The following is a 25,628-nucleotide window of genomic DNA, read 5'->3' on the forward strand; positions in this document are numbered from 1 at the left end:
TATCGTTGGTGGCAATATGTAGGCCTTTTCACTTTAGGTTTAAGGTAAAAATGTTAAAGAGTTAGGTTAAGATGTCATGTAACAGTTTCACTATTACATGTATTTTTTAAAGAAAAATATTCGAATTTTTTTTCTTTTCAAAAGAAAAAAATTTTATCCTCATCATGGTCGCAGACTCGCAGCTCTACTTATTCTTAGCCTCTCCTCGTTGAAGTAAAACTTTTTTCGTTTTGTTTCCCTCCATGTTCATTTTGCTTTTTTACAGCGAAGCAAACTCGCTTTCCTTCTTTGCCGCAGCCATTGACGAGCCCACTGAACAATTTTTCCTTTGAATACACTTCATTCAAGAATGACCCACATGGTAGAAACCCTTACTTTTTTTAAATCTAGTTTCTTCTCTTTTTTGTTTTATACTACTATTAATCAATTTTTTTACTGCTTTGTTTTCACTGTTCATGGTTTGGTTGTTTCCATTTTTGCTTCGTGAGAATGGATCACGTTTTGAAAATTAGTATATGTTTTTCAAATCTGCACTTAAAATGGAAACTTTTCATAAAAAGAAGGTTAGGGTTTAATGTTTATTGGAAGGAAGGGGGTTGGTTACCTTTCTTGGGAAAGAAGTATTCACCATAGTCATTCAAGCAAAGCTCACATGGCTCCCTCTCTATGAAAATATGACTAGTGACCAAAATTGTTGTGGACTTGATAAGGGATCGAACAGTTTCTATTTTTTTTGGCAATCCTTCATAAGCATCGGCTCAAACTTTTCTTCAAGAAATAGGAAAAAAAAAAACAAGTTTGACTGGACCAAGATTTTGATTTGTGGATTATGAGGAAGATCTGTTAGTCCCACTTGTTGATTTTGATATATTTTGATTGTTCTCCCTGATTTACTCATTGTCGCTGTTATAGTTGAAAACTTGAAATCAAAGATTAGAATGAAGTTTTAAGATGATAAGAGTTTGTCATTTCATTAAAAACGCATTTATTGCTGTTCATGTCTCATGCTAGTATGTTGTGGAATCTATTAGAAAACAAGAGTTAGCATATGTGGTTTACTAGTTTATTGTTGTTTGCAGATTAAGTCCTTGTAAAAATTACTTCACATTCAGGGAAAGTAGTGTTAGTTTAGGTGATAGACAGAGTCATTTCCTGTGGTTCAATTTTCGTCTTTTTCCATTACTAAACTTTAAACTTTGCTCTGATTCTTTGCTCACTTAGCTTGAAATGTATTGGCGTCGTATTCTCTTGATCTTGCTATCTAGGTCTAAGTTTGGGGAATGTCAAAATCTTTCTTTCTATTTGTAAAAATTTCGAAGTATATTGTATTGTTAATGTCATCAAATGACTCTGTGTGTACAATGACTACTGACCACTAAAAGCTAACTGAATCATGCTTGCTGCAAATTTAGTTGAATGAAGTTGTTCAGTGATATTGAAATTTAATTCTTGTATTTTTGAAGCAGATACGGAACTATTTGCTTATTACCAGCACTTACTTTTGCAGGGTGAACCTTGTGATATATGTGGTGATGTTGGTTTTGAAGAGGACATTGCTACTTGCTTTAAGTGCAAAATAGCTCGGGAACATGGGTATTATTGCTTTTCTCCATTGCCTCCTGCTTTGTTTTGTTAAAATTCTTAGTTTTCAGGTTTTTTTTTTCTGCTTCTAGTTATCATTTTTATCATTTAACTTTTTGAACATTATCTATAACCTATGATGAAAGGTAGGAGAAGAAAGAAGATAACTTTATATTATTGTTGTTTGCTTTGTGTAAGTTATCATAGGCTTCATAGCTATTATTACACAAACCTTTTATCTTTATGAGAGGGAGTAAGATCTCCAAGTTATGAAGTTTTATAATTTTTATTATACTTGGTTTAGGTCCGAATACATTATGGTTGCCAGCTGTTTGATAAGAGTTCTCTCATCTTGACCAGCATGGTTATATAACTAATCACTTTGATTTGATAGTGTTTGTTATGTTTATTCTAATAGTGAATCATTTTTTTAACATCAATGTTAAAAACTTACTCTTTCTTTCCATTTTTAGCTACTGCATGCAAAAAGTGCTTTTGACAATTCCAGAAATTTGGTTTTGTGAGGAATGTCAATCCAGCATTGGCATAGCTTCACCAAAATCTGTTACAGCAGAACATGTTCCTATGTCTTTGACATCGAATGCCTCTGGGACTGAGAGTATCAGTTGGTTTGTTAAAAATTCAAGGGGAGCATGTCATCTTGCTTCAACATCAAAGGCCTTTGAGACTGTGAATCCCAGCAGGTTTCTTAAGAATCAAGGGATTGCAGGTCATGATGGTATGAAAATGGCTGTTGAAACTGGAAAAGTGAAGTTCATTTCCACTGAGGAAGCGATTAAGATACCATCTGTCACTCACAAATTGAAAAATTCACTGAGGAATGCAGATTCAATTCCTGGCCAGTCAGCTACTATTGCAACAATGCCTAAGAGTGGCCCAACTGGGTTTAAAGATGCTCACTCCGTAAAGAAAGTGAAAGCAGATCATGATCTTAGAGACATAGGGCATTCTAGATCACATGGATATTACAGTGCAGGGTTCAGTTCATGTACTCAGCAAAATTCATTTCAAATGTCAGGAGAATTTCAAGGTGACAAAGCTCTTTTCCTTGCGTGAATTAGGGATTAAATTGCTGGGAGAAAAAAGATAAGTGAATTGGCTTATATATTTTGCTTTGGTCTTTTGCGTCGTTTATTAATGCTTTCAAATTTCAAACTGCATTAAGGCATATTGCACATATACGGTCTGAGTTGAAGTTTGGACTGAAAAAGCAATGCATGGAGTTGACATTTCATTGCATTAATTGAAAATTAATGTCTCTTATGATTGTTTCCTGAATACATACTTCTTTCAATTATTATGTTTTTAATGGTCCTTTAGTTAACTAATTGTCATCATTTGGCTGCTCTCATTATTTCTGCTTCAGATAAGAAAACATCTCCATGTAAGAATGAGCAGCAGAATGCCCTCGTTCCTGTTGAAAGGATTGGAAACTCAAATTTACCGGTAGAGAACGGTGCTGAGTCTACAGACTCACAGTCAGTTGATGTTCTACCTATTGTTTGCTCAGGCAAGTAGCTTTCCAACATATTCTGAATTTGACCTTTTTATCATCTATTTATCGTATTCTTCTTTGATTATTTGGTTTTAGTCACTGATTGGAGAAGCTGGTGTTTGTCCAGTTAAACCTGTGAGCATGGCTATTGTGGAGAGCAATCTGTTGAATATCAGGCCCAACCTTGTGAAATCCTTTCCAAATTACCCTACTCCTGATCCTACATGGTGGTGAGTAGCCTACCAATTAATCTTGTCCCATGATCATTTGTGTATAAGTACGAGGATATACCATAAGTGATAGCCATGAAAAATTAAAAGCTCTAGTTTATCATAGAAGTTACTGCACATGAAGAAATCATGATGTGACATCAATAGGAAAACCTCATCATTTGTACAGCCAACAATATCCTATGTTCCCCATATATTATAAGCAAGGACATACATGTAATAGACACATTAAGCATAAAATTTTGTATGATGTACATGCTTTTCAAAGCTAATATTCAGTGGATCTTTTTCCTAAAATAATGAGACATTTGATTTTGTATAACAGGATCAACCTGTTTTGTGAATGTCTTGATTAATTTACTTTTCTATCCACTTCTTTTGTAGTGGTAGCTTTGAGATTCTCAATTCAGTTTCTCATAGTGAATTTTTTGATGGATTTCGGGCTCATCCTCCTGGTAAAGTCCATCATAAGGCTTTAGAATTTTCAAAGCAAATGCCTGGAGTGCTATTATGTACGCTGCTACCTGGTTCTGATGTTTGGATGGATGTTTTTCATGATGAATGTCCAAATATGGAGGATGTTGCTCTGTATTTTTTCCCTGGTAATTTCGAGAGGTATAATTCATGATCCTACTTTTGGTTTCTTTGTATCTAGTTATGTATATGGTGGCATGTTTTATAAATGCTTCTTTCATCATAGGTCTAAGCAGCAGTATATTCACCTATTGGGTCGCATGGAGGCTCAAGATCTGGTACTAAGGAGCTGCATTGATGGTGTAGAACTGCTGATTTTCTCATCTACAAGGTTGCATGCAGAATTATGTGGTAAGCTCCATGAATTCTGAACATACATACATACAAAGGCATGCACATCAGCGGGATGATTGTGTTATTTGGATAAATGAGCTTCTGTTGGCTCTCTCTTTTTCTGTCTCTCTCTTTAAAGTTGGTTTGAAAACTTCCATGATGTGAAATTTTTAATTTATGATTTATTTTATCCTGATATAATCAACTTGCTTGCATGCCAATATCGCCTTTCCTTACATCACTAATGTTGTATGAAATTGCCTTAATTGACTTAATGAAACTGAAGACGTAAAACCATAGAATGAGAAGGGGAATAGAAGTGATAATATTAAAGATTTTTACTATAATTAACTATTACAGTTTGCAAGAAGCTTTTGCATTGATTATGTTGCATTTATGAGCACAATAAATCCATGTTGGTTGTTTATATATAGATGACATGAAATTGATGGCCCTGAATGTTGGTTGTAGATTCAAAACAAAATTTCTTATGGGGAGTATGTCGCCGTTCAAGAAGTATGACATTTCCTCTGCTTCCTTTCAATGATATGAAATCTCAAGAATGCACACAAAATTTTGATGTCAAGATCAACGTCAAGAAGTATTTACCAAAGGTCAAAACAGAGCAGTTTGATGGCCTTGACGATTCTCCTATGTTTTCTAAAAAAGCTGCTGGTGATGGTGCTGCTCTGCAGTAGTTGAGAAACTGGTCAACAAGTTTAATGAAGGGAATGGTATGATCACCGTATTGATTTTGGCCATTATCATTTTTTTTAGTGAGAACTGAGAACTTAGGTTATTAGTTGATTGCAACAGAAATTTTTTCTTTAACCACCATCGTGCCTTCTAAAATAGTTGAAGTAGTTGTTCATACCACATGATATGCAAGTGACTAACTCTGATTGAAGGTGGCAAGGCTTTATGAAATAGATAAATAGAACAGAACTATGTGACCAATGACAATATTATAAGCTGCAAAACTGTTTTAGAAGAATAGAAATTGTATCTCTACTACAGGCACAGCCTCTACGAGTTACTACTTGATGCATCTTATTAAACGATGTAGATGTTTTTTTTATTGTTGTTTGAGACCAACCTATAGCATGGCTGGCCATGCAGCAACTTGACACATTTGGGTTCAGTTTCTTTTTGAAAAGCTAAACTGTTTTGGTCTTCGGAGTTCATTGGGACCAAGGGTTCATCTTCTTATTTGACGTTGTCTCATGACTTGGCTGTTTCCATGGAACCGGCTTCGGCTAGTCACTATTTCATTGACCTTGTTAATCGTTCATATAAAGCTATTGAAATCATAGTTCAATGAACTAACAATCTTCTATAAATGCAGTTGCAGGTTTTCGTTTGACAGAACTGATGCAGAAATATGAGTGAATGTCTGCTTGGGAATTTTGCATGCAGGACTTCAATTGAAGCAATTAGGATACTTGCAGCCGATTCTAATTATGACAAAAAGAAGTGTAAATAGATTTTTTGGACAATTTGGAAGAACTTTAGTTGGTACTTCTATTTATTTTTTTAATAAAAAGTTAAGAAATAGAAAAAAAAAACTAAAATCAAGAGAAATAGTAAAAATATAAAAATCGAAAGTATCAATTAAATAGAGTTTAAATATAAATTATTTGTATTAATGAATTGTTAATTTAATAATATTATTCAAAATTGAAAATCTCAAATATAAATCTTAATCGTAAAACTTAAAAAGACTAGGGAAAAACAATTTGTTTACTATTTATACATTCAGATTTAGAATTTTTATTTTTTTAATGGCATTAAAGATGATTTAAAGTTCTAATAGATTTACTCAAATATTTTTGCACCCACATATGCATTAATTTTTTAGGTTACGTTTGGATGGGCAGTAATTGAATTTTTTTTTTTCTATTTTCAAGGCTGTGTGATTGGAAAATGAGAAACCTAACAATGTTGAACTTGAGCCCTTTGTTCCTACAGCAGTAAGTCGTCGTTCATGTAAACATGGACCAAGTCTGTGTGACATTGATTAACGAAGCTTTGTCTAAATTAAAATCTATAACTTTCTACTTGCTTTTGAAATAAATTTAAATTTTAAAATTTTTAATTTGAATAAAAAGATTATTATTTTAATAAAAAAATTCTTAAAATTTACAAAGTAAATTGAAACTATTTAAATTTTGCACCTTTGAAATTAGTGATAATCAAAATTTGATTAAGATTTTATGATTGTGATTAATCATGTCAAAATTTTATGATAATTTCCATAAAATCGAGTCGGTAAAATCAAAACTCAAGCACGTTGATTTTTTTCGTTAATAAATTTTTCTCATAAAAAATTAATAGAAAATGTTAAGGTAAGCAATTTTTGTTATTTTATTGTATTTTTGGAAGAGTCAAAATGGTTAAAACACATGTCAATATTCCAACAGGACAAAATAAAATAACAAATTTTCATATTTTGGAGCAAGAAATCTAATATTATTATACATACCATCGATAAGATAAAATTATATTATAAATAAAATAAAATTAAATAAAATTATTTTATTTTGTATTTGATGTGTAAAAATTATAATAAAATATTTATTTATTGATCAAAATTATATTTTTTAAAATTTATATAATTTAAATTATTAATATAATTTTTAAAAATATAATAAAATATATAAATTTAATTCAATAAATTAAAAAAATCTTTTTTACTTTAGAACAATTTAATACCAAATGAATAATTACTATTTTTTATAAATCTATCAATTTCTTTAAATATATATCAAAATATAATATAAAATAATTATTACTTTGTCCATTCTATCGTTATATTTACCAAACATCAACTAAAGTCTTGACGCGGGTTTCTTTAAGGTCACCGTTTGATTTAATCAAGCCTGGCCGCAATAGCACTTAGGACGGTAGATCTGGGTAGGATATATCCTACGATATCGATTGGATTGTAGCACCGAAATGATTACCACACTTGATCATTTCCTTCTTAAAGCTAATAAATGCGCAGTAATTAAACAAATCCTTCCTGCTTCTAGAATAAAAAAAAAAATAGAAAAGGCTTCCAGCCTGCCACTGCTCTGCTCTTACCCTTTGTCTTTCCGTCTTCTTGTCTCTCTGATTCGCACTCCTCCTTTCCCTTCTTCTTCTTCTTCCTCACTTTGTGGGGAAGCGAAGCATTCTTTTCTTCTTTGTGTCTCTCTATCTCTCCATTGGGGTATTTTCTTTCTCTTGCTTCAAGAATAGAAACGCATTATTACCAAAACCAAAGCCAAAACTCAAAAAGAAGCAACACACTCAAAAAAAAAAAAAAAAACAGAGACCCCACCCACCACGAAACTCAAATGGGAGAATCAAGAGATACCCACATGGTAAAATGCCCTCAACAACCTTAAACCTCTACCTTTTCTTGTCTTTTGTTGTTGCCAATGTACCCCTTTTTTTACACTGCTGGTTTCTTCCATGTTCTTTTTTTTTTGTTATTATAGTAATAATAATAACAATAATAAAATTTATTCGGGTGGCCTTTAGCAATAAAATGGTTGATTTTGTTGAACAAAAATGTTAATCCATTAGCTGCTGCAAAGATTGGGATTTTTACACCTTCACTGTGTCTTAGTTTGTTACTAGTTTATTGTTTCTGTAGGATTATAAAGGTTACAACTTTTTTGTTTTGAAGTAATACGAATGATCTTAGAATATTTAATGCTTGTGAAAAGGTTCCATGTATTTTCTTATAATGGAAGTTTTGTTAATTTGAACTTCATTTAAGTGCACTGATTGTTTGCTTTTTATTAAGTGACAATGATATTTAAAAAATTCTTACGATATATTTCCTTATTTCAACAGGGCAAGACCTGTGATATATGTGGTGATGTTGGTTATGAGGAACTAATTAGAACATGCTCTCAATGCACCATCGGGCGTCATCTGTAAGATAACTATCACTTTAATATCAAGACTTTGTTTGGTCGGAGGATGGAAAAAAGAAGGAAGAAAAATATTTTAATCTAATAGTAAGCAATAGAGTAGGAAAATGGTCATGAAATCTACTATGATAAATCCTTCTTACCAAACCAAGCCTTGTGGGTGCAACGTACTGTTTGTTTCCTTTTGTATGTGGACTGCATGCGCATTCTTGTTTGGTTTCCACCTCCCAACTTTTATCAATTAAATGAAGAACCAGCTTCATTAAATTTGTTGCTTGATTCTGAAATCATACTATCACCCTTAATTACTTGCTTTTGACTAGAATAGTAACACCTTAAACTGATTGTCTCATATGTAGTTATATATTCTATTTATTTGACTTCCAATTCTGACTATAATGTTTTTTTTTTTTTTCTTTTGGAAGATATTGCATGAGGGTTTTAGTGAGGGACGTGAAGATGGCAGAAGATTGGGTTTGTGAAGTATGTCGTCCGAAGAAAGACATAGATTCTGAAAAATCTGGCCAGACGGAAGATGTTCTGGATTCCTCTGGAAAACTATTTTTTGACTTAGGAAGACAGGTTACATGTAAAAGGCAGAAGGCTGTTGAAACTGGGAAAGTGAAGTTCCTTCCTACTGAGGAGGTCATTAAGCTATCATCAGGCTCAACAAAAAATGCATTTCCTTTGAAGAGCAACTTCGGATCAGACCCTGTGCCAGCAAACTTCACTCCACCTCTTTCCAAGAGGACATTTATGGGATCTAAAACTGTTGGCCCTTATTTTAACCCAATAAAGGTGAGAAGAAATACTAGTTTTCTACAGTTGGGATCTGTGAACCCTCCTAGACGTGGTGGTGTGCATATCAGTTCATCAATTAGTCAACTTGCAGTCAAAACATCAAAGGAGTCAAAAGGTGATAAACCCTTGGACTTTGCCACCAGTTTTCTTTTTTTTTTGCATAAATTTTCTGTCTTGAGAAATGTTGAAAGATGTAACAATGAAAGAAGTTCCAGACTATGTTTATTTCGTTTACATTAGATGTAAAAGTTTTTCATTTTACTTCTTTCAAGTTGTTGGAGTTGGTGCTTTGGGAAAAATAAACACTTTGATAGAGTTAGTGTGGTATGGACTGGATTTGGTTGGTGTAGATCGTTGATATTTCTTGAGCTTTTGCTGGAGTCAATGCCAAATATGATTGGAAGTTTATGTTATGTGTTATGTTATCTTATATCTTAAATCAATGTTGTTTATTATTTAAGTTGAGCCTGAGTCTATTATCCTAAACCTTTAGCCCTAGACAAGAATCTAAGTTTTCTTTACCCTTTTGCTAGATAACAGGGAAAAGGAGGAAAAAAAAAAAACTTTACTAGTTTTATTTTCAATGTGCAAAAGCTTGAACACACATTGATGGCAAGTTTGATGTGGGAATGGAAAATGTTGCTGTTGCATTTTATTTTACATGAATAATAGGATTGGATATCAAGCCCTTGTCTTCTATAAGAGTACTGTATTGCTTCTGTGTCCCACTGCAGAAGATGAAGAAAAGGCTCCTCAGACACTTGCAAAGAAATACAGGAGTAATGAAGAGCCAGTATCTTCTGTTGTGGTTGCTAAAGAAGTCAATACTGTAAATGCTAAAGCACCGAACACAATGAAAGAGACATTGACTTATGTATTATAATTATTAATTGGGTGCTACTGGTGCTCTTTGCTTTTATTTTAGTTTGTCCACTTATTCTATAGCCTTAGCTACTTGATTTATATGTGTGCATCTACCTTATGGTGACAAATTGCTGCTCTTATTATTATTTTTTCTGTAGAAGGTGCCCTTGTTGTTCCCAACAAAGAGAATGTTTGCAAGGGACACACATTGGATGCCACCCCACCTGATGAAGAGCACAGATCTCTTCATACAAAGACAGATGAGGCTATGACATCAAGCAGACCTTCCACATCAAGGCCTCGTACAACTATTGTAGGTTCAGGCAAGAGAATTTTTCTAACCACTCAAATTTTACTATGCAAATATTATTTTTAATTTGTTGTTCTGTATTATTAAACATCTGTAAATACTAGAGAACAAAATAAAAATGAAAAAGTTGAATTTTTGTTGATTTATTTTTCTTTGTTGATAGGGGAAGAAAAAAGAAAAGTTACGCTACCTCTTTTGGAAATAAAGATAAATTTGTAAACTTGATTTTCCAATTTTATATGCTATGCTATCTTCAATCTAGATGTTTGATCATTTTCAGATTATAGTGGTGATATTGTTTATATTAAATCATTTTGTAGCTGAGCAATTTTAATTTACTTTATATTAATGTCTTCTTTAAACAAATGCTTTCTCAGGTCGAAACTTTCAAGATGCTGCTGAACCTGAGAACTCTGATTTTTCAGAAAGAGAAAGCTGGAATAGGCTTAAGATTTCCCTTTATCGCCCACATTTACCTGCTCTCTATACTACCTGGACGTAAGTATCATGTCTTTACAAGATATTCTACATCCTATAGTCTTTATTCATGTTACCAAATTTTCTAGTTGTTGAAAAAACTGGTTTGAGATAAATTCATAGCATAATAGAACAATGGCATGGATGTCTTGAGCATAAGACTTTGAGATAAATGTAAAAAGCTTCTAAACAAATATGCCATCATCATCATCATAATGCAGTTTCTTTAGCTTGTCGGCGCCTCTTCTATGCATTTGATGTTAAAAGCAGTTTGTCTCTAGTTATGTATGTGGCAGGAAAACTTCATGAGGTTCTGCATATGTATTGTAGCATGCAATTTGCAATTAGGGTTTGCATTAATTGCTACTTTTAAAAGGTTTACTTTATTTCAAAGACAGAAGTCACTTGAGACTGACATGCCTTCGGATTGACCTTTTCCAATCCTTTTTTAGGGGAGGTTTCAAATTTCTTGATGCTGCTACCCGAGGTGAATTTTATGGTGGTTTCCTGGCTCGACCACCATGCAGAGTCCATCGTAAAGCATTTGAGTTTTCACAGAAAATGCCCCCTATCCTTCCGGTTAATCTGCTTCCTCGGTGTCACCTTCAGGCAGATTTATTCCAGAATGGTTGTCTACATCTTTGTGACATTGCATTGTACATTTTTCCTTTGAATTATGACGAAAGGTTTGCTTATTATCCAATTTCTGGATTAAGGCTCCGTTTGTTTTGTTGAAATTGACTTTCAAAAAATATTTCTGAAAATATTTACATTTTCTGAAAAAAAATAGAAATTTTCTGTCATTTGGATGAGTTTCAAATAATATTAATATAATTATTAAAATATTAAAAATTATTTATTATTAAAGTATATTGAAATTATTTATTATTAAAATTATTAATATTCAAGAATAATTATATTTTCATAATAATATTTAATATTAAAATATTATATTAATATAAAAGTACTTAAAATAAAAATATTTATTATTTTTTGTATTAATATTTTAAAATATTTAAAATAGTATTACTATTCTTAAAATATTAATTTTATTAATATTAAAATAGTAATATTTATTATTAAAATATTTATATTGAAAATATCTATTGTTAAATCATAAAAAAAATCTTTTTTATTTATATTTATTATTAAAATAGCAACATAAATACCTTAATAAATAAAAATATAAAATTATATATTTTAAACTAAAAAATGATAGGAAATTATTAAAAATATTCATATTAATAAAATAATATTATTATATTGTTTAACATTAATTATTTAAATAATAAAAATATTATTATATTATTATTTGTTATTAAAATAATATAATATTATTTATTATCGAAATGCTAAAAATATTTATGTTTAATAATATACAAAATAAAAATATTTAAACTTGAAATATTAAGACTTTTAATGTTAATATTTTAATTAAAATTAAATAAAATATTTTTATTAATATAATAATATAATAATATTTCAAGTTGAATCAAATCAATTTTGAGCTTAAAATATTATGTTTAAAGTCTTATTTGAGTAAAACTATAAAAATGTTTAAAATTAAAATATTAAAAGACTTTTAATATTAATATTTTAATTTTTTAAGTAAAATTAAATAAAAGTAATATTTATTAATGTAGTAATATTTGGGTTTGGTCAAATTAAGTTTGAGCTTAAAAAAATCATATACAAGATTCGACTTGAGTAAAATTATGCTTAAATATATTAATAAGTAGTTTTACTTATATACAGCTCTTTTTCAAAAATTGGCTTCCCCTTTTGAAAAGGGTAAGGCAATTTTTTAAAAAATTGCCTTATTTTCTGTTGACCAATAAGTCATTCTCTGTTGACCAATCAATTTTTTGCTAAACAAATACCTGAAAATGCAGAAATCATCTTCCGAAAGTCATTTTATACAAAAGAAATGGAGTTTAAATTCATTTTCCGTTTACAATTTTGATTTTGGACTCATCATATTACTACAATGTCTTGTTTGAGGTGTAGATCCCAAAAGGAATACAACGAACTGTTTCAGCTCATGGAGATAAAAAGTTCAGTGATGATAAGTTACATTGATGGTGTGGAGTTGTTTATATTTACATCTAAACAGTTGCATATGGACTCACAGGGTAAGTCTCTAGTTTCTTTCACTGTTTGTTCTGTGAGCTTTCCTTCAGAATAATTTGTTGGGTATAGACTCTAGATTTATTTTATGACAACACCTCTATAGAAGTTTTATTGTTAATGTCCAGAGCTTGTTGGCTTTGCTGTGTTTAATTGCATGTGTGAGTAAATATGCATGTTCACTGCATCTGATCTCAATGCCTTCATGAAGATGACTAATATATTGTTCTGTTCATAGATGTGTTTTCTAGGTCAAATAGAGACTTTTTCTGTGGAGTCTTTCGCCATGCAAAAGATAATCAAATGAAAGTATATCAGAACCTTCCTTCTTTAGTGTTTCCTTTGGAACGTACACATGATGATAGTGCCAATATGGTTAGCAGCAAGGCTTTTGATATGAATATTAACATGGTAGGTGGAAAAATTGTAGGGATTCCTGACATGGTTGTTTCAAAAGAGTCAACACGGAAGTTCAATGAATCGGTTGCTAGAGAAAATCTTGATGTGATTAGTGGTAGGAAATTTTCCACTGTCTCAGGGGACTTGAATTCTGTGATTCAACCTATTAAACTAGAATTTAAGCCAGAATGCTGCAATGACTCTAATTCACCATCTAAAAGTACTGAAAAAATCAAGAGCAAATTCAATCTTGAGCCTGCTGAGTATCCTTTGAAAAGCTCACTTGGTAGGGCGTGTGGTAGTATGAGTGAAACTGATACACCTCCTGGTTTTGAAGTTGTGTCAAAACTAAATTCTATTGATAGAGTGCCTAAAGCCACAAGTGTGGTGGAGAAAAAAGATTTGGATGAGAGAAGAATAAAGAGTCACGTAAAATCTATTGATAGAGTGCCTAAAGCCCCAAGTGTGGTGGAGAAAAAAGATTTGGATGAGAGAAGAATAAAGAGTCACGTAAAAGAGGAGATTGGTTGTCAGGGTGTCTTTCAAGTAGCTTTTGGAGGTAGTAGTCCACAACCTCAAGGATCTATAGAAGATGCTAGTTTACCTGGATCTCAAAAAGTGCACCAGGTACTGAAAATACCATTGTACCAAAATTTAAAGTTTGTGGGTTTAAACTGTTTGAAAATTGTTTCTGATATGTCTCTTAACAGGTTTTGGCATATCATCCAGTAAATGATCCTTCAGCTGCTTGTCCTCCTCCTTCCTCTTTGTCAGTAGAGGGGACTAATGTTGGACCGATAATTAAAATTGAAGGAAATGACAATGAAAAGCCCTTAGAATCGAGAGAGAAGAAAGGTCTGCAAGGTGCACCATTCCTCAGCAAGGACAAATCTCAAGTAATTGCAGGTTTACTCTGTGGTCCATGTGCTGTAGATGTGAAAGCTGAAGTGCAAGAGGTGGTAAATGAGCATTCAGCTGCTTATCCTCCCTGTTTGTTAGGTCAGAGTACAAAAATTGGATTGGAAATCCAAACCTTAGAACATGAAAAAGAAAAACCCATTGAAACGAGGGAGAAGAAAGGTATGGGAGGTTCATCATTCCTTTGCAAGGACAAATCTAAAATGGTTGCTGGTTCATTCAATGGTCCTTGTGCTGTAGAGGGGACTAATGTTGGACTGATAATTAAAATTGAAGGAAATGACAATGAAAAACCCTTAGAATCGAGAGAGAAGAAAGGTCTGCAAGGTGCACCATTCCTCAGCAAGGACAAATCTCAAGTAATTGCAGGTTTACTCTGTGGTCCATGTGCTGTAGATGTGAAAGCTGAAGTACAAGAGGTGGTAAATGAGCATTCAGCTGCTTATCCTCCCTGTTTGTTAGGTCAGAGTACAAAAATTGGATTGGAAATCCAAACCTTAGAACATGAAAAAGAAAAACCCATTGAAACAAGAGAGAAGAAAGGTATGCGAGGTTCATCATTCCTTTGCAAGGACAAATCTAAAATGGTTGCTGGTTCATTCAATGGTCCTTGTGCTGTAGAGGACAAAGCTGAAATGCAGAAGGTGGAATATGAGAGAGTAAATACTGGTCATAGACTGCAAACTACATTGCCCAGAAACATGGAAAAGTCATTATGTTTGGGGCTGGCTGCTTCAATAAGAGTAAAGCTGAGTGTAGCTGGGAGGTCAAGTGGGAACCCTGGTGCTGCTAGTATCGGTGGACTAATTCGTGACGAATCAGGAGAGTGGATTGTAGGCTACAATCTTAACTTGGGCACATGTGGTTCTTTAGCAACAGATTTGTGGGCACTATTTCAGGGAATAAAGTTTACTTGGGATAGAGGGTATAGGAAAGTCCTGGTAGAATCAGATTCCAATGCTGCAATGGAGTGTTTAAAGAAAGCCCCCTCTCATCTGAGTTCTAATAGAGCCCTTATTGAAAGCTGCATTGATCTTATCAGTCGTAAGTGGGATTGCAAAGTGTATTCTATCCGAAGGGAAGAGAACTTGTGCGCTAATTGGTTAGCTACTCATGTTGAAGGCTGTCCACTGGGATTATCTATCATTAATGTGCCACCTTCGGAACTAATTCCTCTTTTGGAAGATGATCGTATACGAGTTGCTTGCTCATACTCCTGATTCTCCATCTGCAGTATGCTTTTGCACATGTAAATCTGGCTAAATTATCGAATTCTAGAAAAGGAAGCAGAAAAAAAAAAGACACAGGACATATATTTCTCAGTTACCAAGTACAGTAGCTGTTATACTATACATTTTGTAAAGCCTCTGCCAGGGAGTTCAACTTTTTTGCCTTCTAAAAAAAATAGTATCCTGTAAAATCTCGGTGTCTACCTGTTCAGTTTGAAGTTTGTTTTATAAAGTTTTCCTGTTGTGAATTGTATCAATGACTGACTTGGTTCTAACTGAATTATCTTGTAGCTTATCATTGTGCAAAAGTTCAAAACTCCAGGGAGGAACAATAGTAAGTATTTTTATGGTGTAAGCTGCTCTTTGCTTGGTGTTTAATGAGACCCTTACAGGATAACAGAAGGAAGAGTGGGCTTTCTGATTCACTGATAATGCCATTTGAATCAATTAAATTATTATTTTTAATACCCAATATTAATTTAAAAAATATCTGAATAAACTGCATTTGAGTCTATTCAAAATTTAATTAAATATAATTTTAATTTAAAATATTTTTGAATGTAAATTGTATTTTAATTATACATAAATATATTATTAAATTCTCTCAAAGAGTTCTCTTACTATTATGTCATTTTCTTATGTATGAGTTTATTAGACAGCAATGGCAACCACCACGAAGAAACGACTACGTTTTACATCAGAAAGATGTCGGTCAAACTAAGTAACGCGTGTCAGATATTAATTGGATGCAAAAAACTACATTCCCTCCAAAGCTTCCCAAAGCAAAGGTACCAAAAAGGGAAAAAATTTTCCGAAATTCTAATCTCAAACACGAAACTGGATTACTTGTCTGGCTGCTGCTGCTTTCTCTCTTCTGCTGAGACTATGAGCAAAGGTCTAAGCGAACAGAGAAAAGAGAGAGAAAGAGAGAAAATGGAGGTGGAATCAGGTGAGGACAAGAGCAACTGCAACTGCATCAACGATGCTAAAAGTCAACGGCGGGTAGGCTTAATTTACGATCAGAGGATGTGCAAGCATCGTACTCCTGATGGTGATTATCATCCCGAGAATCCCAATCGCATCACTGCCATTTGGAACAAGCTCAAACTCGCCGGCATTCCCCAACGGTAACTTTTTAACTTTTCACCGTCATCTGAAGTTTTCTTTCGTTCTCTCGCGGTTTAATTTATTTGTGTTGAGAATTTTTTTTAAATCTAGTTTTTAGAGTAATAAATGAGAAAATGAATTTCATATAAAAATTTGTAAAATTCATTTCAAATCTTCAATTTGCTTTATTTGGAACCCAATTATATTTAATAACCTTCAATTTAACTGTTAAATTGATCCTCAAAATTCATTTCTCTTTCTAGGTCATAGTTAGGTGATTTATTTTTTATTTTTTTAAACTTTTTTATTGTTGGCTTTCTCTTTTAGATGTGTGCTTTTAAATGCAAAAGAAGCCGAGGATAAATACATTTGTGCTGTTCACTCCAAAAACCATGTTAATTTGATTCGAAATATAAGCTCCAAACAGTATGATTCAAAGAGAAATCGGATCGCATCCAAGTTAAATTCTATATATTTGAATGAAGGATCATCAGAGTCTGCTTACCTCGCAGCCGGCTCTGTCATTGAGGTACATTATAAATGATTCTGTGATAAACATTATATTTATATTTTAAAGTTAAAGATCTGACCATAGAATTTTATTTTGTGAAATAGGTTTCTGAGAAAGTGGCAAAAGGGGAATTGGATTCTGCTTTCACTATTGTTAGGCCGCCTGGACATCATGCTGAGTACGATGAAGCAATGGGATTTTGTTTATTCAACAATGTCGCTATAGCAGGAAGTTTTCTACTTGATCAAAGGGTGAGAAGTGACAGCTTCTTTTTATAATTCAGGGTCATTTTTCCCAATTTTACAGTGAAGCTTGCAAAGTACTTCATGGAAAGCAACAGCATTGCATTTTTAATTGATTCATGTACTTTCCCTTCCAGCCTGAACTTGGTATAAAGAAGATTTTGATAGTTGATTGGGATGTTCATCACGGTAATGGTACTCAAAAAACTTTCTGGAAGGATCCTCGTGTTCTGTTCTTCTCTGTTCACAGGTAAGTAACTAATCTGAGCCAATATTTTCTGTATTAAGTTGTGTATGCTCTTACTATAAAGTAAGTTTTTTTTGTGGCAATCGTATGTGCTAGAGATCATTTTTCATTTTTTTAAGGATAACATTAGTCATGTTCATGTATTAGCCTTTTGTTTGTAGCTATATTTGTCCCCACCCCACCCCCTTCTTTTTAAGTGCAGGCTTTCAGACTGAATTTAAACTGTATAATGTTTAATCACATATTATTACTGGCACCTAACAGTGACCACTTTAATTTGTTTTCTCGTGCAGGCATGAGTTTGGTAGTTTTTACCCTGCTAATGATGATGGTTTTTACACCATGGTTGGAGAAGGACCAGGTGCAGGATATAATATAAATGTACCTTGGGAGAATGACCGGTGTGGGGATGCTGACTATCTTGCAGTTTGGGACCATATTTTAATTCCCGTTGCCAAGGAATTTAATCCTGACATAATTATAATATCTGCAGGATTTGATGCAGGTTTGATGGTTATGTACTCACTTACCTATTGAGGTTTAGAATCCTTGGTGTTTCAGCTGCTTTAAGTCTCTTCTCCATCATCATAAGTATTACCTATATGTTGTTTGAAACAGCTGTTGGTGATCCTCTAGGGGGTTGTCAGGTAACACCAGACGGATACGCAGTTTTGTTGAAGAAGGTTAGTGATTCATTTTACCTATCACTTCCTTAATTTCTCCCTTTTGATTTCTCTATATCCAATGCAGTTGGTCTGTAACTTTTAATTAGCCATTCCACTTCATAATTTTTTCTAAGTAAGATTTACATTATTGCATCTTTTTTATGTTCATCTAAAAAGATGGTTTTCTATATCTTTTGCATTTAATGTAACTTCTTTTTTCCAGTTGATGAATTTTGCTCAAGGTAGGATTGTTTTGGCATTGGAAGGAGGATACAATCTTGATTCTATTGCAAATTCAGCCCTGGCTTGCATGGAAGTTTTGTTAGAAGACAAACCTGTTTCCATATTATCAGAGGCATATCCATTTGAGTCTACATGGCGAGTAATACAAGCGGTAATAATCTGTTACAATGGGTTGTGCCAAGCTTTCCAACCACTACAGTTGTTGAGTGGAATTAACTACGCTTCCTTTTCCTCCTTTATTTGGTTCCTTATCAGTTGTTAGCAATTTGTGCTTATTGTAGTCTTTTCTTCTACTGAGGCATACATGCACTGTTTACCAGGTTCGCCAGAAATTGAGTGCATTCTGGCCAACACTTGCAGATGAATTACCAACAAAGTTGACCAATAAAAAGGCTCCTCCAGTAAGGCTTTCTTTCATCTCAGTTGCAGATTTGCCTTCATGCTTTCATCATGTCGATTGTGGATAGCTGGTAGATTAGCATGCATTATTTTTTTGTTAAATTAGTCTTGTTTAGGTGATTTTAAAATTTAGTAATAAACATAAACCGAAAATGCAGTAATTGCTTGTTTGTCATATAACCACAGAAGAAAAAGAATCGCTTGTTTATGATTAGTCTATACATGGTACATGATGCTAAATCATATCGGGAATCTTGAATACATCTAAATGTATTTCTTAAAAGAAGGAAGAATGTATCCAAAATGGAAAAGATTAAAAAATGTGCTTGATGAATGTTTTAGGGTTCTTGTCGATAAGGATGGAGTCATAGGGAGGACATGCATCTTTCTGAGATACCAGTTTGAGGGTTTTTGTCATTAATTTTAACAAATATAATGTTATTCATTGAGCCCATATATCTTTCTAATATAGTTGTTTGCAACTCAGCATATTCTATTGTCAAGCTCTGAATCTGATGATGAGGATGATGAAGCTTCGAAAATCATATCAGAAGACCTAGTTGAAGCTGTTGAGGATGTTGTAGAACCCCTTTTGAAGTTGAAGATTGAAGATAATCATGGTAATACAATGAAGAATAAAGTTGTTAAGTTTTGTTCTTTAGTTTTACTTGAAATGATAAGCTCCATATTGAATGCAGATCAAGCAACTAGTGCCCAGTGGAGATCAGGGCTGTCCAAGACTGACATTTGGTATGCCACTTTTGGATCAAATATGTGGAAGTCAAGGTTCCTCTGCTATATCGAAGGTGGACAGGTAGGCATTTTATTAAAAGGATGGATGATACCCTTAAACCTGAAATCAAAGATGTTATTAGATCAGGTAGCCTTAAGACATTAACTAATATCAGAGCCATGTCTCATCCTAATAAACTTGGGTTACCAGTTGACAGTTGGAAGTGGGAGAAGAAGGAAAAATGAATGTTTATTTTATGGAAGCGTGCTTTTGTCCTATAGCTTTCAGAAGTCTGGCATCTTGATTAAGTATTTTTTTTTTCCTGATGTAGTTTCATAAGTCTTGCATAAGAGGAAAAAGTCACCATTTTGGCTACTTTTCATTAAATATTTCCTGTGCTAAAATCATTTGGAAACCTATTGGTGTTATTAACCCGAATTTTCCAAAAAAAAAAAAAAACCACAGATAGCATTTGCTTGGTCTAAGGGAATGTCTGCCATGTTACTCTCTATTGTTCTTTATTTTATGTCCTTTCTTTTCTCAAGCACCATGATTTTAGCACAGGAGCACCATTACTCCTTATCTTGCAACCACTTCTTCCCCTCCCTTTTATTTCTTTTTGCTTATCCCACTTTAATCTATTTTATGTTAATTTTGAAATTTGTAAATATGATTTTAGGTTAAAAGTATGAAAAAGCCATGTTCTGGTTCAATGGATAGAAACCCTCCAAAGGAGACTCTCTGGAAAACTTTTCCTCACCGTCTTTTCTTTGGTCGCGATTTTTCACAAACATGGGGTCCCGGAGGGGTTGCTTTCCTTCATCCTCGAAGCAACGGCCAAGATAAAACTTTCATGTGCCTCTATAGAATTACGTAAGTTATTCCATATTCAACTTTCCTCATCTTTATGTTGAAGATAATTTCAGTCTCTGTTATGATTATTAAGAAACAACTGTTGAATGCGTTTGAATCAACCTGCTTGCCTCAACATCCTATCTAAATTATTTATTCTTTGGCATCTTAAACAGGCTAGAGCAGTTCAATGATGTTTTGCTTCAGGAAAATGTTCCAGATCATGACATGAATTCTCCTTTGTTTGATCTAAATGCTTTGGACTCCATCCCAAATGAAGGTTCTTTTTCTGTGGAGGCTGTCAAGGTAATCCATGTTTATCCTGTCCTTTCATATGGGTTGCCATATCTTTGCATTTTCTACTGTCAATATTTTGAGGGTTATGCCCTTTACAATCAATTTGGCTCTTTATGCAGAGAGGCTGGTACCATAACGTTGTTTACCTGGGAAAGGAGAATGATATCCCTATACTGACTATGACGTACGCTTAAACGCACTTTCTTGGCAACTCTTTTTTCATTCTACTAGTTTCTGACATCTGCATAATTTGCATATTTTGTGTTTATATTTTTGTTTATTTGATTGATATTCAGGTGTTCCCTCTCAGTGATCGAAAGATTTAAGTTGGGAGAGATTCCTTTGCATGCTCCTAGCAAAGAATATGCCGACACATTAGCAAGAGGTCTGGTCGAAGGCAAACAGCTATCAGAAGAGGAGGCCACGGCTTACATACAGGAAGCAACTGCAAAACCATTATGATTGCTGATTGCGTTGCCACATTTTGGACGCAAATATCTTAAGTAATAGCATTGATGGTACAGAGTAAAGCAATTCTTGTTGCCCAAACAACAGTGGATGATATCGATATGTGTGATATACATCCATTGTGTATTTAGTTTGTATTTTAGAAGCTGTAGCCAACTGTATGGTATAACTAGCTAATATTTAATGGGTTAATTGCTGTCTCTCGGCACCTACATTCAGTCCCTTGTGTGTAGTAGCCATCTTGACGGTGTACCTTTGGCTAAGAACACCGCAAGCACTACCGTATGATTTTGCAACAGGAGAATCATGTTTTTCTAATTCATGCATTCACCTGCATCCCCACCTCCCAAAACCCAAAGGCAACAGTGTCGTAGTAAAGGCTTTCTGTAATTGCCCTCCAACGAGGATCTGTCTCTTTCTTGCTTTAAAACAGATTTTTTCTAGTTATTCCTTTTTGGAACTAGAAAATGTTAGATTCGTGTTTGTCCATTTAGTTCAAATATGTGTAAAATATAAAAATTATTATGTCATAATTTATATTGATGTATTAAACATGAAATATATTTTTTTATATCAAATTTATATATAATTTTTGTTAAAATTATAAATTATCATTTTTATGTTTTTTTTATCTGATGTGAAATTGTTATGTTAATTAAAAGAGCCAAAAGCAGACACGCTGTTAGAACACCTAGACCAGGTAAATTGCTGATTTATAGGAGTTCCAGGTAAAGGATTGCCGGACAAAGAATTATAGTTACTATTGCCTTCACATTGGTTTTCAATTCAAGGACCTTTATGCGATTAGCGATAAAAGAATTTGCAAAAAATACATAGGCAGTCTTATTCTTAAATGTTCTGAGGTCTAATCAACATTAAGAATCTGCATGTGTTCATAGCAAAGTACAAAGGGAAATCACGCCTTCTAATTACTAAATCCTTGTAATTAATTCAAAATTGTAGCAGCATTCTGTGAATATCTCATTATTGTTATCTTGTTTTCGAATAAAAAAAGAATAGGAAAAAGCGAAGGCATGCTTCGTACAGTATCCTTTTGACCATAGGCAATTTGCTTTTGCAATAAGAATGGATGAATGCGACCAAAAGAATGAGCCGCTTGTCGCTTGCCCAAATTCTGAAATGCTATAACTGCGCTGGTGTGTTTGATATTTAATCATCAGCATAAATAGAGAATAACCTCTTGATCTCATCGGAATTTCAATCTAGCATGACCAGTGTCTCCCAAATGCTTATGTAATTTATTCCTGTCACGATGCAGATATGATGATATTTCTTTGTTAGGTGTGACGCAAATGCTTCAAGGAAACTAAAAATAAAAAAATAAAAAGGAAGAGTGGCAATGAGAATATAATTCTACATACTTTGATTGAAATTCCTCTCCACATGTCTCACACACATTGCCAGAATACTTTGATGTCGCCTGCATGTGAATGCATATTTTTACAATTAGACAAGAAATGAGAGTACAAGCATAATTCAATACTACTAGCATATTTCAAACAAAATACATGAAGAATTTGGGTGATTTTTATAAATAGTTGAGCTTGGTGATGAAAGTCTCACTTTTTAGCTCTGTTCCCAAAGCTGGAGACTAGAGATAGATGGAAGGCCATCCCTTATGCCTTCATGTTTGATTTTCTTGTGAGCAAAAGAGCTCAAAGCTGTCTAGTAAAACTAGTTAGATAATATGTTGTTTCAAGTTTCCCTTCCCTTTCCTAATGTTGTACTCCACCCCTGGTAACCACCAATTTCGTGCCTCTTGATAAAGATTGCTATCTATCAAGAAAATCTCCGCTTGGAAGCTATTGGTGGCAATCATATGTTCTCCACAATATTAACTATACAAATACTGCAACGGAACTACTTGATCAACACTTGCCTGGCATTTAACAGTCTAGCAGCTGTGGGTAAAGCTTATATTCATCAACTAAAAACCCTTCCTTTTTATGTGTATGTGTGTGTGCATGTAAGTAAGCAATTACAGAGTTCCTTGTGTTCTCTCTATTTTCTACAATTGCATCTAATTGGCACCTCTAGGATCTTGATGTAAGTCTGATCACTCATCAGAAATAATCTCACTTGGGCTATAGAAATAACATATTATTGTGGCTTATTCATATTGCAAATCTCAAGTAATATAATCTGTTTTTTGGCCAGCCAACTAAATAGGTCCAAAACTTATTTTTAAAAAAAGAGTGTCAAAACTTATTACTTCAAAACTGAGCATAAGATAGAACAAAAAGGAGAAGTTGGTATAACCCAGAAAGTTACATCATATATATGGAGGTAACTAGCAATGGTTTAATCAATATCAATAAACATGGAGAGTAAAGAATACCTTCACTTTCTTTCCTTTAGATGAGTTATTCGATTTGGTATTCGTTTCTTTCTTCATATTCCCTTTGCTATCAACAGGTTGCTTTGAAATCTTATCATTGTTTCCCAATTTATCATCCTTTTCCCCATTACGATCCTCATTTTCTACAGGTTGCTTCCCCTCTACATGCAGAGTATCACTTGCAGTAGCTTGTTTATTCTTGCTTTTAGTTTCGTTTACATCACCCTTCACGGCTTCACTGCCATTTTTCTTACCCCTCTCCTTCTTCCCTCTTCTGTTTCTCCTTCTGTTCTTCCAGTGATCATCTTCCATAAGTTCCCCCTCGTCACTCTCATCCTTGACATGAAATCCTGCCTGCAAAATCACATCCTCACTCCTGAAAGAAGCATTCTTCTTATCTTTTTGCCCCAACACTAATGCTTCAAAAACACTATTTTCTTCATCATCATTATTATCACGATCAACTTCAACCCCCTCTTCACCCCCTTCCTCAGCATCAAAAACCCCATCATCCTCCTCACTTAACTCACCAACTCTATTCTTTCCTTCTTCCTTCCCTTCCTCTTCTATCTGTAAACCTTCCCTAAACCTCTCCTCCACATCCTCTTCCTCTTCCTCTTCCACCTCCAAATCCCCTTCCTCTTCGTCCTCATCAACATAGGACTCCCTCAACTCTGCCACTTTCTCCTTATGCTTCTTTGACTGCTCATGATTCTTCCATTGCTTCTCACTCTTAAACTTCTTCCCACATGCCACACAATACAACTCTTCCTTCTCTTTCCCTCTCTCCTCCACTTCATCCCAATCGTCTCCTTCTTCCTCTTCAACTTTTGCCCATTCTGGCTCCTCATATGCCCTAACTCTCTCCAACCTCTCCTTCTCCAACTTCCTCTTCCTCTCCCTCTCCTCCTCTTTCCTCCTCTCCATCTCCTCCTTTCTTTTCACACTCATATCAATAACCCTCTTATCCCTCTTCTTAACAAACTCAGCCAGCCCTCTAATAGTCTCGTTATACTCCCTTTTTGCCTTCCTCCGCAACTTCTTATTCTCTTCCTCCATAACCCTCCGCGATTTACGGTTGGGTCCCGCCATAGCATCATACTCATCAGCCCAAACAAAATCCATAACGGTAGAAAACCCCAACCAATAGTTATAAAAAGCCGTAACTTGACCGTACGGGCTTTCCAAATTTCCCATCAAAGGAGCTTCCTTTACTACATCTAACCCTAACTCTAACTTTTTGACGAAATTAATTTCATTGGCATAAATTTTAGAGAAAAGGTCAGAATAAACCTTGTAGAAGCCACGACCCGAGTCGGAGTAACCGGAATAAACGGTGTTGGAGAAGAAAGAGAAGAGGTCAGGAATAGGGGAAGAGGCTGTGGCGTTGCGGTCGGCGAAGAGGATTTGGGAGCGGTGAGAGTCGTACCAAGAACGTTCCTTGGGGTCGGAGAGGACCTCGTAAGCGTGGAGTAGCTCTTGGAATTGGGCGGTGGCATCGGCCTGAGAAAGGCCGGATTGCATTAGCTTGTCAGGGTGGCGTTGGAGGGCGAGCTTTTTGTAGGCTGAGCGGATTTCCTCTTGGCTACAATCACGGGATAAGCCTAGTACCTCGTAAAGGCACCGCTTCTCCGATGCCATTTTTTTTTATTTAATTAGGTTTCTCAGGTTTTGTTCTGCTGGGCGAGCGATGACTGATGATTTAGCGCTTGAACCCTTAGATGCGGAGGTGAAGGAGAAGAGGAAGAAGACCTATCTTTTTCTTCTCTTCTTCGCTATTTAATTTAATTTAACCTTTTTTCCTTTTATAGTAACATATATATATATATATATATATTTTTGGCCAGATTTATGTTTGGTCTTGGTAGGTTACATTGGTGGGTGCTTGCAGACAAGAAAACTTCGGCGAACCGACTTTCCTCTTCTCTTTCCCGTGGCAGGAGAAACAAAATTAAAGAAAATTAAAAATATATATATACATATATATCCCCAAAAAAGTTTAAAAATATTAATAGTAACAAATATGTTTACTGAAATTCAATTTTTTGAACTAAATTTAACAAACTTAAATTTTAAATCTTAATATTTGTAATTTTTTTATTTCCAAATTACAATTTCTTATAATAAAATTTTTTTTAATTTTCGAGTTTTAAATTATACTTATAATTACCTTGCATGGAATAATTAACAATTTAGATTGACTACAATGCCAACCAAACCTCGGACTCAAAATTAAAAATGTGAGTCCTTGATATATACTCTCCTCTCTCTTTTTTTTTTTTTCTTGATTTTTTTTCTTTTTAATTTTACAAAGTATGAAACA

General features: G+C 34.0%; 3 protein-coding genes across 3 annotated transcripts; 2 read left to right on the forward strand and 1 right to left on the reverse strand.

The window, feature by feature from the left end:
• The first annotated feature begins 213 nt into the window (after positions 1-213).
• LOC111291283 (uncharacterized) lies at positions 214-15,235 on the forward strand. Its single transcript, XM_022882927.2, has 18 exons — positions 214-361; positions 1,508-1,593; positions 2,055-2,632; positions 2,969-3,112; positions 3,225-3,327; positions 3,712-3,942; positions 4,028-4,152; positions 4,606-4,828; positions 5,551-5,609; positions 7,189-7,499; positions 7,978-8,060; positions 8,483-8,973; positions 9,881-10,045; positions 10,410-10,530; positions 10,962-11,195; positions 12,517-12,641; positions 12,875-13,662; positions 13,746-15,235. The coding sequence occupies exons 1-18, from the start codon at positions 350-352 to the stop codon at positions 15,171-15,173; spliced, it is 5,307 nt and encodes a 1,768-aa protein (XP_022738662.2). The 5' UTR covers positions 214-349; the 3' UTR covers positions 15,174-15,235.
• Positions 15,236-15,959: 724 nt separating this feature from the next.
• On the forward strand, positions 15,960-21,419 carry LOC111290687 (histone deacetylase 5-like). Its single transcript, XM_022882105.2, has 14 exons — positions 15,960-16,309; positions 16,617-16,818; positions 16,905-17,051; positions 17,180-17,292; positions 17,583-17,794; positions 17,908-17,972; positions 18,178-18,348; positions 18,518-18,598; positions 19,084-19,216; positions 19,295-19,410; positions 20,009-20,202; positions 20,358-20,487; positions 20,598-20,662; positions 20,775-21,419. The coding sequence occupies exons 1-14, from the start codon at positions 16,068-16,070 to the stop codon at positions 20,938-20,940; spliced, it is 2,037 nt and encodes a 678-aa protein (XP_022737840.2). The 5' UTR covers positions 15,960-16,067; the 3' UTR covers positions 20,941-21,419.
• A 346-nt stretch (positions 21,420-21,765) lies between these two features.
• LOC111291264 (DNAJ heat shock N-terminal domain-containing protein) lies at positions 21,766-25,102 on the reverse strand. Its single transcript, XM_022882907.2, has 3 exons — positions 23,306-25,102; positions 22,329-22,387; positions 21,766-22,211 (listed from the first exon to the last, which is right to left on the reverse strand). Exons 1-3 carry the CDS (start codon positions 24,944-24,946, stop codon positions 22,154-22,156), a joined length of 1,758 nt encoding a protein of 585 aa, XP_022738642.2. The 5' UTR covers positions 24,947-25,102; the 3' UTR covers positions 21,766-22,153.
• Positions 25,103-25,628: the final 526 nt, after the last annotated feature.

The sequence above is a fragment of the Durio zibethinus genome, chromosome 11 (genome assembly GCF_047325235.1).
Source record: "Durio zibethinus cultivar Kanyao isolate XHJ-2024 chromosome 11, ASM4732523v1, whole genome shotgun sequence".
NCBI classification, from domain to species: domain Eukaryota; kingdom Viridiplantae; phylum Streptophyta; class Magnoliopsida; order Malvales; family Malvaceae; genus Durio; species Durio zibethinus.

Coding starts and splice junctions, on each gene's coding strand:
- LOC111291264 (XM_022882907.2), bottom strand. CDS start 24,946: ATGGCATCGGAGAAGCGGTGCCTTTACGAGGTACTAGGCTTATCCCGT. Junction 22,388..23,305: donor CTAAAGGAAAGAAAGTGAAG/GTATTCTTTACT, acceptor ATTCACATGCAG/GCGACATCAAAGTATTCTGG. Junction 22,212..22,328: donor GGAGAGGAATTTCAATCAAA/GTATGTAGAATT, acceptor GCATCGTGACAG/GAATAAATTACATAAGCATT.
- LOC111290687 (XM_022882105.2), top strand. CDS start 16,068: ATGAGCAAAGGTCTAAGCGAACAGAGAAAAGAGAGAGAAAGAGAGAAA. Junction 16,819..16,904: donor CAGCCGGCTCTGTCATTGAG/GTACATTATAAA, acceptor TTTGTGAAATAG/GTTTCTGAGAAAGTGGCAAA. Junction 20,663..20,774: donor ATCCCTATACTGACTATGAC/GTACGCTTAAAC, acceptor ATTGATATTCAG/GTGTTCCCTCTCAGTGATCG.
- LOC111291283 (XM_022882927.2), top strand. Junction 2,633..2,968: donor AATGTCAGGAGAATTTCAAG/GTGACAAAGCTC, acceptor TTTCTGCTTCAG/ATAAGAAAACATCTCCATGT. Junction 8,974..9,880: donor AACATCAAAGGAGTCAAAAG/GTGATAAACCCT, acceptor TTTTTTCTGTAG/AAGGTGCCCTTGTTGTTCCC.